The sequence below is a fragment of the Macrobrachium nipponense genome, chromosome 13 (genome assembly GCF_015104395.2).
Source record: "Macrobrachium nipponense isolate FS-2020 chromosome 13, ASM1510439v2, whole genome shotgun sequence".
NCBI lineage: Eukaryota > Metazoa > Arthropoda > Malacostraca > Decapoda > Palaemonidae > Macrobrachium > Macrobrachium nipponense.
The window spans coordinates 90,202,951-90,219,976 of record NC_087206.1 but is presented as its reverse complement, the minus strand read 5'-3'; the positions used below and the strand labels follow the sequence as shown (position 1 = coordinate 90,219,976).

Sequence of the window (17,026 nt, the reverse complement as noted above, 5' to 3'; positions counted from 1 at the left end):
TAAAAATGCATGAATTGAGTGAAATTTCATAAATATTTGGAAAATTACCCAGTAAATGAAATACGTTATAAAACAGTAGAAGAAATTAAGATAAAAAATTAACAATAACATTGATTCTGATTAGTTAAAAACAAGACGTGAATTAACAAATATTAAATTGAATAAATTCAAACACTTTCAATTAAATGAAGGCATAACTGTAAAACCAGCAAAAACAGCGATAACATAATAAACTACCATGAATTGCTATTATTAACCAGTAAATTTAAATGGCCCGCATTTATATTGTAAAACCAGACTTCGAGATCCTGCGACATCTTTCGGAGATGAACCGAACCATTGCGGCTGTGCCACATATATCATGAAAATAAACAGCTAAGAGGAAAATTCTCATTTCTTATGGGTAGTATAAGATTTATATTAATTTATTATTAATTTATGTATTGATCTATGAAAGAAATGAGAGAATGAAGGCTATAAAACGACCGAGAGTGTCGACGAGAATTGGCACAACGCACCATGTTAGTCCTAAAGATGGCGGCATGTCATCAGTGCTGTGCTGTGCTATGGTGAGTATTTTCCGCCTGTAGATCCTTCAAACCTGATTTAAATGAATATAATACCATTGGACGATGAAGTTAGATTAATATTTAAGATAAATTTACGCCCAAGCTGCCCAGAGGGTATCCAAATGTGGTGTAATACCCAAATATATAACTGCCACCGATGCCCCATTGTTGTTGTCCCGACTGGGGAAGAGCTTCGCTGGCAATGTTTTTGTTTGGCAAATTCCTTATTTAATCGATTTTCCGTATCTCCCTTACTGTAACATACACCTAATTGGTAAACTTGTTAATTTAACGTATTTTAACGTTGTGGTTTCGATAAAATCGCCGCCATACTAATGTTAACTTGGGTTACGTAGTTTGCAGATGACCTTGTTCAATGCCTACTGAAGAAAAGCTTGGGGAAATTTGACTTTTTATTATACCCTATGCCCATGTTTTGCCCTCTGGGAGATTGCAGTGGGGCATAAGACCTTGCCAATATCCATAAGGAATAATTTATTTTAGGGCCGTTGCTGTAGGAAGCTTTAAGCTTGTGCTAATTTGCGTAGACTTTATTTGAGTTGGGTACCCATGGTGTTCTAGGTTCCCTTGTACCTACTACGACAAAGGTTATGCTACTTTTTATTCTTTATTCATAGGTTACGCTAGCGTTGCTAACAAAACGTAACCTGGTGTAGTTTTTCAGTGTTAAATGTATTTTAGTAGGCTATGTTTTTCATATTTACCATACCCTAGTTATTTGGGCCTGGTAGGTATAGGGAACCCTATGGGGTAAATGACTGAGCGGCAACAAAGTGGCCGCCGATCCCGGAACGCTGCCACCTTCCCGAAGAAGTACTTGAATTCGCTGCCATGAGCATCAGTCAAGAGTTGTCCTATCCTGGCAGCTCACTGAAACCTCTAAGTTCCTGGTATTTCTACAGAAGCAATCTGCGGTGGCCTAGAGTATGGCAATTGACGTTTTCCTATGTTATTTTACTTACTGAACAAGAATTTAAAGTAATATTTATTCGGACGACTGTAATTAACCCCCAGGGGCCAGTACTAAACACTGAGAAATACATTGGACGCCCTAATCCCAAGTGGATGTCGTATTTGCAGTTACATTTCTTGCTGGGTAATTCTAAAGAATAGTAGTTCCCTACGACCTGCAAGGAACGTAACCGCGGATAAGACATCCACTAGGGATTGGGGCGTCCAATGTATTTCGCCGTGTTTAGTACTGGCCCCTGGGGGTTAATTACAGTCGTCCGAATAAATATTACTTATAAATCTTGTTCAGTAGGTAAAACTGCATAGAAAAACCGCAACTGCTGTAGTCTGGGCCGCCGCGGATAGGTACCCTAGATCTGCCAAGTTCCTCTCCCTGTAAGTGTTTTCTCCTAAAATAAGAAATAATGGTAGTCCAATAGAGGTTGGTAAATGTTGAAGAGTTGCGAATATCCCACATTGGATAACAGAATACGTAGCCAGTGTATTTCCATGCGTTTTCAACGGATTTGTTGGAGATGTTATGCGGAAATCCGTATAGTTTTAGAGTTGTAGGCATTCAGACCACAACTCCAAAAATATGGATTTCAAACAAAAAATCGCTTTATTTTATGGGAGACTCCAGTCTGCAGTTTTTGCATGAAAAACAGTAGATCTTTATAACTATTCTGCCTGTCAGTTCAGTAGTATTTTACAACAGTTCCAATTTATTCTATAGCTAATAATTTTAGTTTTATAGATGCACTTGGCATAAAAATTGGGAAATCCGCTAGGGGGAAACACTGCAGTGGATCCATCATCATAGCGTGGATTAGCCTTATTCACTCGCTATTTAATTGGTGAAACAAATATGCAATTACATCTTTAAGCATACCATTCAAAAGATTGAAGTTTCGTCAACATAATGTGAGATATGAAAGCGCCATACTAACTAAAATAAGCATGTGAGGTCTTCGTAAAATATGTTTTCAAGATAGTTTTGAAATCCAGTATGGCGGCAACCGCCTGAGGTGCCATTCGAAAGCGCAGCAAATCCAACATATTTCCCAGACTTCCCAGCACTCATTTGAACAATGTTAGCGTATATATGTAACGTTTATTGATCTTACTCTATATTGCAGTTGTATTTGGCACAATAAAACAACATTTTGTTAACTATATTAGTGAAAGGGAGACTTCTTATTCCCGGGGTCATGGTTTGAACTGGAATTCATTTTTACCTGGTAATTGGTGGTTTTATCCTTACTGCCATCACAACTGAAACTCCACAGTGCTTAATTGATTGTAATTGTAAATGTTTTGGTCTTAATTCACTCCAAATTGCACTTGAAATGACGTTGCGGTTCCTGGTTCCTAAGTGCTCACTCCACAAACACAGTTGGGGGCAGCACATGAGCATACACGGTTTATGAGGTGCAAAGTTTTATTCCCTTAATTGTTTACTTTACTCATTATTTAGTTTAACTTTACTTTGTTACTTCAAAATGATTATTTAATTCATGTCTTATTATCCCTTTTTTACAACCAAATTTATCCCAAACAATTACTGATTTATAAAGTAGATATGAGCAGACGACGGCAAAAATCAGATAGATACGCTAATTTCACTTATTTCCCTGGTGTTGTGTCAGTCTTATACCCAGTTTGGAGGGTAAACACATACCAATTGGCAATGTTGGTAAACAATAAAAGAGCACGAACAACGGCTTAGGCTCTGTACACAGCAAAACTGTTGATATTTGAGTCGGGAATCTATTTACTTTTTAAACAACGAATATTTTCAAATTGATAATCATGAATATGTAAGAAATTTATGCAATTCATGACCTTATTCTGCCGTTTAACTATTTATTTAAATAATTATCTATGCACGACTACTTCTACCAAAATTTGTAGTTCTCTTGGATAAGTCGTGGTTGGAAGTCATTGTTTACGATTTTTGTGAAGAAAGTGCCCCAGCGTCTATGGGTACAAGTGATGTGCTGATTTAGCACATGGAATGGGAAGTTTATTGACACAAGCAACTCCGCAAACATCAAGATGTCGTCAATCTTTTAAATATTCGGAGGGTAATTCTAAGCCCTCATTCCGCGGTAAAGTAGACTATGGCAGTTGACGTTCTCCTACATTATTTTACTTACTGAACAAGAATTTAAAGTAATATTTATTCGGACGACTGTAATTAACCCCCGGGGGCCAGTACTAAACACGGCGAAATATATTGGACGCCCCAATCCCTAATGGATGTCGTATTTGCGGTTAAGTTTCTTGCAGGGTAATTCTAAAGAATAATTCCGCACGGACTACAAGGAACGTAACCACGGATACGACATCCACTAGGGATTGGGGCGTCCAGTGTATTTCGCCATGTTTAGTACTGGCTCCTGGGGGTTAATTACAGTCGTCCGAATAAATATTACTTTAAATTCTTGTTCAGTAAGTAAAATAACGTAGGAAAACGTCAACTGCCATAGTCTACTTTACCGCGGAATGAGGGCTTAGAATTAGGTATTCGGAGTTGTAAGTAAAAATTTTGCCACCACCTTACTGAATGCACATATTGAAAAATGACAGTTAAAGTAGTGTCACTCCCTGGTAGTGTGCTGTGTCAATAGTACTGATCCTCTAGGTCCGGAATTGTCCTTTGTAACCAGTTGGCTTATTTGCACAACAGTTTCCACTCCGCTTTTCTTAAGTATATATTTTTTTAAATGTGTTTTGAATACATATGATAGTAATACATGTAGGAAATTAGTTGTTTTTGTTGGATGTAGTAGGGGTGTAGATAAACTAAAAAACCACTCATTTCCCGCGTGAATTACTATCGTAATCATTAAAAACACCCAAGAAAATACATGATTAAGAAAGACAGAGTTGGAACTGTTGCAAAACTATAGTTTGCTGATTACCGCTACCTTCCATAACCCAACAGTAATGGGTTTGGTAGTAGCCTCAGTGCTTGGCAAATATGCATAAAATCCATAAATCAATCAATCAGTAAACCAGCAATAATGGCAGTCCCCACGTGGGAACTGCAGTTGTGGGTGGGGAAAACAACAGAAAACAAGTGATGTGAGGAGGGTAATAGCAGAAAGAACACATGAAAACTAAAAGAAAAAATAGCTTTTCTTGCATAAATGGTTAGATGACAGGGCACTAAAAGGACTTTAATATAGGAGTCATCGTGATGTCATCAACACATCACTTTCCATACAATAACACTACTGGTGGGCAAAAAGCCATTTCCGCTTTTCTACCGTATCAGACGAACATTGATCATTCAAGTTAATCTGCGCCTTACTTGCGAGCAATGGTTCAGTCATTTGTTGTTGTTGCAGGATGCCCGAATTTGCAGTGAAAGTGACAAGGAAAGGGGAAATAAGTGGCTTGCAGCTATTAGCTGTCTAACTCATGCAAGGCCTAAAAAGAATTACAATGAAAGAGAGCAGTGGGACAGAGCACTCTGTAACCTGGCTCAAATTACTCAGAAGGTACCAAGTAGAGCACTTGCTCAGTAAAGGAGTAATATTGTTACAAAGTTCATAAGATGCATACCCTAGCCCAGCCATGTCTACGCTACCATTGAAATATTTGCTAACCATTGCCAAGAGCGACGTTCCAATATTATTTTCATGCCACTACCATCAAATGGACAGAAGTTTTCACCCATACATATCTAATGCGTCCTATATGTATTTCAATTGGAAATTGATCTTTATGATTGATGGGAGGTGGCGTTATTTTCTTACCTTATAAGTCGTAGTTTGTGTACCAGTTACAATTTTGCTGTATATTCGCTATGGAGCGGGCACCTGGTATTGTTTTAATTTATAAGTCATAATTTGATTAGCTCTTTAAAAAAAGTAGGTTACAATTTCATATCTTGTATTGATAACTTATAAAATAATACCATGTAACCTAGGGGTGTTTACTTGTTACAAGTTTGCTGTATTATCTATGGAGAGGGAGCTGGTATTGTCTTACCTTATTACCTTATAAGTTGTAATTTGATGAAACCTTTTCATAGACTTGCGCTATGAGAGCATTGCCTCCTGTTCTTTGTTTTTGCAATATTTATATTGTCCACAATAAAATCGTTGGCGATCACTACAATATTCACACTTTGTTGCACTTCGGGCAGATTACTCCCTTGGGCAAAACTCCGTGAGACATTGATTGCTACACACAAAATGTTCACTTTTTGAGTGGAAATTATGAATAAATAGTGGCCCTGAACTGAAATAAAGGATATTATTATAATTATTATTATTGGAGAAACAAACCCACAGTTATGTAAATGTACATATATTTAAGTTTAAAACAGAAAGGATAGCTTTCGGGAATCTGTACGGTTCCCCTTATCAATCTGACACGTTGAAATAACTTTACAGCGAAGTAAACAAAGCAGGAGTCAAAAATTAAGTGTCTTGTTATTAAAACAATGGAACCGGTCGTCCAGTATAAATCAGGCAATGCCGTCGTTTTCTGATGAAAGCCCCGCCAGTCGTCTGGAACGTCGAATTGGTCCTTGCCCAGTGCGGTCGTTCTGATGGTCCTCTTCAACAGCATAGGCGCCGCCAGCATCGGTTACTGGAGGTAGCCGAGTTACCTGAACGGGAGAAAGAGAGGCAACCGCAGCATCAGATGTGGCTAAAGAGACAACACTCTCATAATGTTCTTTATTCTTAAAACCTTTAATATATTTCTTGGAAATAAGGTTGTTGGTGAATTTATCTTCCTGTGTGAAAGATTTATTGCCTTCCATGGAAAAACCACTGTCTATCGCCGCACCCTCCACTAGCCTTCTTATACCAACTTCTTTACTTCTGAAAATTACTTTAGCATAAATTGGGAAGATTCTAAAGTAATTTTCAGAAGTAAAGAAGTTGGTATAAGAAGGCTAGTGGAGGGTGCGGCGATAGACAGTGGTTTTTCCATGGAAGGCAATAAATCTTTCACACAGGAAGATAAATTCACCAAAACCTTATTTCCAAGAAATATATTAAAGGTTTTAAGAATAAAGAACATTATGAGAGTGTTGTCTCTTTAGCCACATCTGATGCTGCGGTTGCCTCTCTTTCTCCCGTTCAGGTAACTCGGCTACCTCCAGTAACCGATGCTGCCGGCGCCTATGCTGTTGAAGAGGACCATCAGAACGACCGCACTGGGCAAGGACCAATTCGACGTTCCAGACGACTGGCGGGGCTTTCATCAGAAAACGACGGCATTGCCTGATTTATACTGGACGACCGGTTCCATTGTTTTAATAACAAGTCACTTAATTTTTGACTCCTGCTTTGTTTACTTCGCTGTAAAGTTATTTCAACGTGTCAGATTGATAAGGGGAACCGTACAGATTCCCGAAAGCTATCCTTTCTGTTTTAAACTTAAATATATGTACATTTACATAACTGTGGGTTTGTTTCTCCATTTGAAGACTCGTGCTACTATGAGGAATTTTTAATTATTATTATTATTATTATTATTATTATTACAAATCTCCTTTACAGTAGCCATATACTTGAGACTAATGTTGATCTAAAAATTCAAATGAAAGCCAAGTAGAGGCTAAGAAAGTCATGTGATATAATGTATTGGTAATAGTATCTTGTCATCAGAGGTCGTTCAAATTCATTGGGGGAATTTGATAGTTTGGGAAGGGCATAAAAAAAAAAAAAGTGACTTCTGGAAACTCACATTTATTGGTTAATTTGAATGTGTGGGTGACACTTCAGCCAAACAGTTTGCAATGAACATGTACAAACGCATGAACAGGAGCGATTTCAGCTGGTGGTAAGATGAAGTGGAGACTTGAAGAAACTTTACAATTTTATGGAAGAGTGAAAGGGTTTTTTAAAAAATAAGTTAATTATACAGGTAAGTAAATTTTTTGTGACTAGTGGTATACTGGGGTTAAGAGGTTAGTTTTGAGGACCCTACACTGCTATGTAGGTTATATAGCTCTATTGTATATTGGTAATTTATAATCCGTTACCGGTTTGTTTAGGCAATATGTGTAGGGTGTTCCTGACAAAGCCCAAGCTTGTGGTAAAACTTCACAATAGTTGCTTGGCCTGGTTCCTGCCACTCACCAACTGGGACAGGTTACCACCTTCTCCTTCCATGTCAGACTAAGTTAGGTTAGGTAAGATCTGAGGGGTGAGAGATGTGTATTTCTCGCGATAAAAGTCCACTCTCGACGTGGTTCGGAGTCACGTAAAGCTGTTGGTCCCATTGCTGAATAACCACTGGTTCCATGCAACGTAAAAACACCATACAAACAAACAGACAAATAACTGGCGAGAAACTGGCCTTCCAACTATTTTAAAGTTTTACTTACCCTTGGAAAATGCCACTTATACAAGGCAGTCATTAGCCTAATCAAACCCTAAAGTATTTGGGTACAAAATTACGTCTGCTGGGAGTTCCTTGGTTTTGGATTAGTGAAGAGGCCTTCTTGGCCCCAGTGCCTCCTGGGCCTTTGCCCTGAATATCATACATCCATTGATTTAGGATTAGGGTTCAGTATATCCAGTGTATCTTCCTTGAAGGTAGTAAGCCTGATGATGTTTGGAAATGGAAAAACTGGTAAAGTAGCCTGACCCTTTTGTTATAGTGGGGAAGCAGGCTAGGTAGCCTTTTGTTCAGTGGTGAGAGAATTTTTTTAACAATTGTGAAAACCACCATTAACTGAAACTTGGCGATTTATGGCGCTAAGTTTTGGTTAATGGCGCCTCGTAAAATTAGCAGGAAAGGTAGATATAGGAAAAGTAGTGCAGTATTGTATACTATTGTATAAGCCACTCGTAGTTGATTAATGGTTTTTCTCCTTCCCACAGAAAAGTCTGACCACCTCAAGACTTCAAATACCATCAACCAAATAGCAAACCTAACCGATTAGTCTAGAAACAAGTAAAAACTAATGATTCAGCTTAACGTAGATTATAGCACCAAAGCAACCTAAACAAGTCATCCCAAGCAAGCACAACTGCCAATTAAGTCCAAGGTATTCACAAGCGGTAGAAGAAAGCGTAATACTACAACTATCGTGTAAATGTGAAGACTAAGGCTGGCACACACCATTGGCACTCGAAGCACGGCACAAGCTACTGACTGACATCTGAGGACCAGGAAACCCCCACATAAGCCAGTTAAAACTGCCAAGCCACAAGTCTTCTCTCTACAAAGCCTGGCTTGATAAATAACTTACTGAAAGTGTTCCTCCAAACACCGCCCCTTCTGTCAAGATATCTGTAACTCGGTCTCGTCGTAAGAATCTGTGTTAAGTAGAATCTTTGTTTACCAAAGTTTGTGTGTTTGTATTATTTTGCTATAATCCTATTGACTGATGGGAAAGTAAACTCGTATTTTCTGTTTCGTTTTCTTTTTTTTTTTCATCATTCGATTTACTTAGTTAACATGTGAAAGATGATGATGATCTACTGATACTCTTAGAACGTTTTAAATACTCTAGTTTTTTTAAGGCCCTTGTGGACTTGATATCAAAATATAAAGAAATTTTAGATTTGTCCTGTGCACTTCTCTGTGAATCGTGTCATTCGTGTTCCTATTATATCAAGAAGTATAACAAAACTTGTGATCAAGAAGCTTAACAAAGAAAAAGTCCTCACTATGGATCCTCAGTGGAATCTCTTCCAGCCGCCTATCTCTGAACCAGCAGTACTGGACTACAACGGGGGATCGCTTCACCACGGCCGATACAACGGGTTCTATGACTCCTCAAATTACAATCGCAATCAGTCGCGCAGCGTGCCTCCCATATCTCCGAGCTACACGGCCCCGGCGCAGCACAGTGTGTTTTCGCCTCACATGAATAACCAGTCGAACCCACAGCCAAGTCATCAATCCAACCACCACCAGTCCAGCCACCACTTGAATCAAAACTCGCAACAGGCAACCCAAACGCCACCGACTCAGGGTCCTCCCCGCTCCCCACAGCTAACCTCTCCGTCGTCCAACTACTACACCTCCAACTCCAGTTCCCAGTACACGCCTCCTGTTGCCGACTTCAAGATCGGCACGTTCACCTTGAACGGTTTCAACAGTGACACCAACACGACCACCAATCAAGAGACCAACAATTTCTCCCACACAAATGGAGTTGGGAACAGCCAGAGTGCCCGGGAGACTGGGATCATTGAGAAACTTTTGGTAAGTTCTATTTTTTTCTACTTTATTGAGCATTCCTATTAAGTGATAAGTATGATACGTGCTTTACCGAACTTGTATTTTGTTCATGAAACTTACCTGACAGATATATATATAGCTGTATTTTCTGAAGTCCGACAGAATTTAAAAATTCGCGGCACACGCAGTGGGCGGCCAGGTGGTAGTACCCATTCCCGCCGTGGGAGGCGGATATCAGGAACTATTCCCATTTTCTATTCATATTTTTTCTGTCGCCGGTCGGTAAACAACTGTTTACAGACCTCCGCCTAGGATTTTGAAAACTTCATTAGCCGCTTAAGTATCCTAATTATTCTTTCGATTATCTTGGATTTGTGGCTAGGCATACGCTATCGTAAATTTTTTCATTGCATTTGATGTCTGAAGCTAGTTAGCCTAGTTTCAGACTTTGTTGTCTGCATGTTAAGGTGAGGCTACCGGAACTTTCGGTAGACACTCACTTAGTAGATATGACGTTTACATGTTTTCTTTGCATAAGTTCAATGTAATTAGTGTAATGTGTGACTGATTACGGAAGAAGCAGGTTTCATGTACGCATTTTAGAGCGTGTTAGAAACAGGAGTTTTCCTCCACAGTAAACAGAAGTTAGAAATAATGAACCTTCTAACCTCCTGTAGTTTTTATTTTGCCTAACCCTGTGGTATGGCTTACGGGCCTAGAAGAAGTGTCTGCTAGAGGATTACATCAAGTAATCTTAGACTAAAGTGCTCGCTCTCCAATCAGTGTTGTGAAGTGTAGTGCCCTTGTGTTGTGGAGGGGGCGTCAGATCGGCCCCATAATGCCTCTAGGCCTGGACCTCTGTCGGACTCCCAGGACTCAGGGAGGGAGGGCATGTCAAAAGCCGCAAGAGGGTTACGGGGGCTCCCCACCGATCTGGCGTCCCTTCGGCAGAACCTGTTGACGCTTCCCAGGCTGCTAAAGATCGTGCACGTGCACGAATCTTGAAGGATTGCTTCTCGTCCTCCGAGGCGTCCTCCCCGCGCAAGGGTTGGAGCTCTCGGAAGGACTCGCGCCCTCTAAGAAGCTTTAGAGAAGAGGACGCTTCACGTCCTCTCTCTCGTTAGGAGGGAACGTCAGATCGGCCCCCATAACGCCTCTAGGCCTAGACCTCTGTCGGACTCCCAGGAAACCAGGGAGAGGGCATGTCAAAAGCCGAAGGAGGGTTACGGGTTTTTTCATGCTGATCTGGCTTCCTTTTCGGCAGGTCCTGTTGTCGCTTCCCAGGCTGCCGAAGATCGAGCACGTGCACGAATCTTGAAGGATTGCTTCTCGTCCTCCGAGGCGTCCTCCCCACACAGGGGTTGGAGTTCTCGGAAGGACTCGCGCCCCCTAAAGAAGCTTTAGAGAAGAGGACGCTTTTTCACGTTCCTCTCTCTCGTCACGAGAGGATGAAAGAGTAAAGAGACCACATTTTCCCTTTTAGAAGAATGCACTGGCTCTTTTCCTAAGGGACATTTAAGGAGGCTCATTCATCTTGCCAGAAAGAGTGATTTGAGCCTCCTGCGAGTGAACGCTCATGTATACATCATTTATACATTATTAAGGAGGCTCATACATCTTTCCAGAAGAGTGATTTGAGCCTCCTGTGAGTGAACGCTCATGTATACATCATTTATACATTATTAAGGAGGCTCATTCATCTTGCCAGAAAGAGTGATTTGAGCCTCCTGCGAGTGAACGCTCATGAAGTTAGAGCTGTTTCAACCTCGCTAGCATTCCAAAAGAATTTGGTAATCAAGGACATTCTTGATTCCACCTTTTGGAGGAGCAACTCAGTATTCGTCTCCTCTCCTCATGGCGCTCCGTATACGTTATGTAACGTTCGCTTTACTTCGAAAAAGCAAGCTGATAAGTTTTGACGGCCGGCAAGCTGCTTTGCACAGTCAAACAACTTATGTCTCTGGTCTGCATAAGAAGGGCAATTTAGACGTGAGGAAGCTTTTGGAGGTGCTCGACGTCCTATAAGTAGAGACCATTCTCCAGGACGCTCGGCAAGCACCTTGCGGAAGACGAAAGCCATACGTCTTCCTTTAGTGTTCACACTCTCAGGAGCAGCGTGCGGCTCTCCATGGAGACTCGCATGAGGACGTCCCTTAAAAATATTCAACGTCATACGCAAAACGCGGTTCGTCATAACATTGAGATGTTGGCAAGGTCGCTCGCCAGGACGCCTCTTGGCGGGCCTTGCATGCATCAAGGCGCTCAACGAGTTCCTCTCTGGAACATCGTTCAGAAGACTTGGTGTTCTCTGCTCAGACACGCTCGTAGCTAAGCAGGACGTTTTTGAGGACGCTCAGCAGGACGCTCAGCAGGACGCTTTTGAGGACGCTAAGCAGGACGCTAAGCAGGACGCTCAGGCAGGACGCTTTCCAGGACGCTTTTGAGGACGCTTTTGTGGACATTCGCCAGGACGCTTCGGTGGAAGCTCGGCAGGACGCGTTTGCGAGAGAAAAGACTTGTTGAAGGCGTCTTATTTGCTGTTGAGGACATTTCTTTACAGAAATTTTTCAAAAAGGATTCGGAGTTAGCGGAAAGACATACCCGAATTTTTTCTTCGATCCCTCTTTCTCTTCATCGATTTCTTTGAGAATCGGGAAGATTATATACTCGGATTCCTGGGTGACTTTCGGTCATGTTAAAGGGTTTTCCCCTATTAGCAAAGTGCTAATAGTTTTGTCAAGTCAGGACGTTTTCCCCATTGTCATTTAAGTGGGGGACCCCTCATAAATGGGGTAGTTCTCATTGTCATAGATTTTAACGTTTTTATCGTTTAAGCGGATAAACTCATTAACAAATTTCGGAAGAGCTCTCATTCATTTTCAGAGGCTCATCCGGGGAGTAAGAAAAAGACTTGTAGACTAGATCCAGGAAGTCTTATGTCCAATATCATAAGAACATTGAACGGTCCTTTTCGATCCTCGGTTCTCTGATGATCTCTATTCGAATATTACTCCCTTTTCTTGGCAAAGAGTCAAGGAGTTCTTTTAAAAAGTCTCATTCATTAGAACGTGGACAGTCGGTTTCCCTTTCTTTCTCTCTCCCTCGTCGAGGAAAGATGTAGTAGAGAATTTGATGTTCAAATTACTACAATACTTATGTAGTTTATCTTTGCGTCATTTTGCTAACGCATGGGTCAAGTCATTTACGCATATCGTATTTACCTCTGCGGATAGAAGCCGAAAGAACTGTTGTTCTAATGTATTTATTTGACACTCCCTTCAACCTTCCAAGAGTTTTCGGAGTAAGAACAACTCTTCAGGTATTGTTACGACAACACCAACTCAGCTTCTGTATTTAGCGAATTCTGTTTAGTTAAATACGCCTGCTTAAGAGTTCCTTTTGTTGCTCGATAATACATACCTATTCCTTCGTGAAAGGGAGTAGCTGGCAACTCAGGCAGTTAGTATTCTGTTCACCATTGAAGCTTTCCTTCGAGGAAGACTTCTCCTTCACTCTTTTTGATAGAGATCGAAGGTGGTCGATCTCCAATCCTTATTTTGTTTTCTTGAAGGAAAGAATTTAGGATGGAGATCGTTGTTCAGAATCCTATAAATATACTACGTATAATTACCCTCGCGACATGATTCTACTAAGCAGTTGAATTGTACCGAGGGGTAGGCGCATATCCTAGTTTTTCTACGGATTGCGACTTAGACGAGAAGTATTCTAATTGAACTGCAACTCGGGGTTGCCTGCAACCTCCCAGGAGTTTGTTTCAATTTTATATACTTATGGTTTTGTCACGACAACACCATTTCAACTTTTATATTTACCGAAATTCGTTTCGCCTAAATATAATTGCTCGAGCATATCTTTTTATGCTCGGTGGTTCTAGCCGAACGCATTCCTTTGTGGAATATGGATTACTGGCAACTCAGGATGACGAGTCAGCGGGGAGCTCAGGCTCTGCTACTGCGTATTGAACGGCCTGTGCCTGATAGCCGCTCAGTATCAGCTGGGCCTCCGAGATGCACGGTTGTTTATGTCTCTCTCTCTCTCCCCTGCTTTGATTGACTACCGAACCGTATCTCTGCCCAACAATCTTGGACTTAGGTCTCTGATTAAAGGGGATTCTCGCAATTATGAAGGACCATCTACTGCTGTGACGATAGATTCCATCGCCTTCGATATTGCGAGAATTTTCAACAGAGATATCTCTTAGACTTATTCATTTTACTGTTTACCGCACGGTAACAGAAGTCTGTACAAGTCTCCCGCTGCATCGCACTGATAATGCGAATGATTTTGCAGACATCTGAGTTTGTCTTTAAAATATCTCATATTCGTAGGTGTACAATTGTTCATTGTTCATCCCGAATTAACAGATATGTCATAAAGACATCGCCTACTCTCCGACCTGACAGCTCTACTTACAAATGTTCAGCCCATGAGAAGCAGTCCTTCAGGCGGCTTTCCCCTGTGTTTTCATTACTGAAGAACGCCCCCGCTTTCATTGCAACTACGACTTCTCACCGGACAGCAATGAAATAGCGGTTAGCGTTTTCAGTCATTTGTAAGCACAGGTTCAGAATCTTGAGAATCCTTCTCTCGATTCGTCTGTGAAGACGTAGGTTGCATTCAATATCTACCTTCGTCTTCAACGGTACATAGCGATAAGATCTTCAAGAGATGGCAGTCTCTTGGCCAAGGCAAAGCAGTGCTGCCTATTTTCAGTGTTCAATCGGAGGAGGCCGTTTCTGGAGTAAGTGAAGGGAAATGACTATTCCTCCAACTCGACCTCTGTGAATTTCCTTATGGTTCTATCTTTCCGTCTGAAGTATGAGATAAGCTAGAAGTCCTAACTATTGTAGAATATGCAAATATGTTGTTGACGGCCTCTAGGCTCAGAGATTCGGTTCTGTCAAACAACAAAGCTTCACGATCTTTGAGGTCTGTGGAGATCTTGAAATTCTCTGGATCAAAGGTTCCGGCATGGAACTTAGACGTAGTCTGAGTTTCTGATGCCAAAAGCATTTCGAACCTATCCTTTCTGCGAACTTAATACACGTGACCAGAAAGGCTAATATTCTAACCGCTCTAGCCACGGCAAAGAGGGTTAGTGAGGTTTTAGCCATCTTCAGAGGTTTTGGCTTTAAAGGACATAATGCGGTCTGTCCTCTAAGCCTTCCGTTCTTGATAAGAACGAAAACCTGTCTGACCCTTGACCCGAAGGCTTGGAGACCAAGGGTATGGCACAAATTATGGGGCAAGGGCATTAGAGTCCTGTGCCCTGTAGGGTCTCTCAAGTTTTATCTTGATAAAACTATAGAAAGTCAAGGTCAACGGACAATCTGTGGTGCTCCGTAAAAAGACCAGACTGGTTCATGTCCAAGAACACCCTGGTATTATAGCCAAGGAGTTCTTTTTAAGAGTCTCATTCATTATGTGGCATAAAGATTTGAGATTTTTTGTTTTTCTTAATATGAATGCTCAAGAAGTGAGGGCGCGGCCTCGGAAGCATTTCAACAGAACATGACACTCAGTAACATCCTGAGTGCCACGCTTTAGCGAAGCAACTCTGTGTTCGCTTCACACTCCCGACAATCTGCGGTGTTCCGTAAAAGACCAGACTGGCTCATGTCCAAGAAAACCCTGGCATTATAGCCAAGGAGTTCTTTTAAGAGGTCTCATTCATTATGTTTGCATAAAGATTTGAGATTTTTTCTTAATATGAATGCTCAAGAGGTGAGGGCGCGGCCTCGGAAGCATTTCAACGAGCATGACACTCAGTAACATCCTGAGTGCCACGCTTTAGCGAAGCAACTCTGTGTTCGCTTCACACTCCCGACGGGATGTGAAGACGACCATTTGAGATCTGTAAGTCGCTAGGACCATACATTTCCGTAGATATATTATTGGGGGCAGGAAGCAACACGAATCCTATCCTATAGAAAAGGGATAGGTGTGCTTTTAACTTTGAAGGGTTTGTCGCTTGAGGCGCGTTCCTTTTCTTTAGCCTAGAAGTTATGGAACTAACTTTGATAGGTTAGGTCAGGTGGTGGTTTTAGCTTCGGTGCCCTCAGAAGTATGGTCATATGTCTAGTCACATTGTGGTCACGCCCAACGTTGACAGATCATCTAGAGCGCACCAGCATTACAGGTCTCTACCTCGCTGGCAACTCTAGTAACGCAGAAGCAGACTTTGGTGACAGTAATCACGAAGTCGGCTATGCTAACAGGTGAGGAACCAAGATGTATATCATCTACTTAATTTAGTTTCCCAAAAAATCCTATTCTGTCTCTTCCCACCATCCGAAGGTGGGATTCAGCTATATATATATCTGTCAGGTAAGTTTCATGAACAAAATGTTATTGTTATAATACAATTAAGTTTGTTCATACTTACCTGGCAGATATATATAATTAAAGTGCCACCCACCTCCCCTCAGGAGACAGTGGCACTGATAAAATATGAATAGAAAATGGGAATAGTTCCTGATATCCGCCTCCCACGGCGGGAATGGGTACTACCACCTGGCCGCCCACTGCGTGTGCCGCGAATTTTTAAATTCTGTCGGACTTCAGAAAATACAGCTATATATATATCTGCCAGGTAAGTATGAACAAACTTAATTGTATTATAACAATAACATTTTGTCACTGAAGTTAAGAATTTTGTATGTAAGGATGGCTGTATAGTTTGAAACCAGTGATTAAAGCTAATATAAACTTCATAAAGGGGTACATATTATGGTTTGGAATTCGCTGCCATGCATTCTGAGGGAGAAGGGTATAATTATTGAATTGTGAAGTAAAGTTTAGTAATGCTTGATATGAAATAAGATATCACAATGAATGGTTCACTATTTAACTGCCAGCGCTGTTTAAATTTATAGCAATTTGCCTGTAATGGGTTACAGGTTTTCCCATGCGTTACCAGTTGTCAACAAAGCCAATTTCAGTGCTCGGAGTTATTTAACCACTAACCTCCCTTTCTCAGAAAACTTTCAGTTCCAATTCCTCCAGGCATGCAGCCCTTGTAAAAAAAAAATAAATAAATAAAAAAATAAATAATACAAAAAAAAAGAAATAACCCTTGGTGTCTCATGGAAAAGGTATTGAGAATTTATTTAAAAGTCGGGGTGTTACGACCATTGATACGAGTCACAAATTGGCTTAAAATTAAAATGCTAAAAAAATACAGTATTAGTACAGTGTAGAGATATGCACTGGATACCTTGGGCAATGAATCTCAAAAGTTCAAGGAAGGTGAATTACATTATGTATTACCCTAAAACAATTTGCCTGAGTAGGGGTTC

The 17,026-nt window shown here is 40.9% G+C and overlaps 1 protein-coding gene across 2 annotated transcripts in view; it reads left to right on the top strand.

Moving 5' to 3' along the window:
* The first annotated feature begins 427 nt into the window (after nt 1-427).
* Nucleotides 428-17,026, top strand: part of LOC135225192 (cold shock domain-containing protein E1-like) — an 82,378-nt gene continuing 65,779 nt past the window's right edge. For both annotated transcript variants that reach the window (XM_064264494.1, XM_064264493.1), the window contains exons 1-2: nt 428-569; nt 8,399-9,731. In XM_064264494.1, coding sequence (XP_064120564.1) covers nt 9,192-9,731 — 540 coding nt within the window. In that variant the 5' untranslated portion in view covers nt 428-569; nt 8,399-9,191. The remainder of the gene's footprint in view (nt 570-8,398; nt 9,732-17,026) is intronic.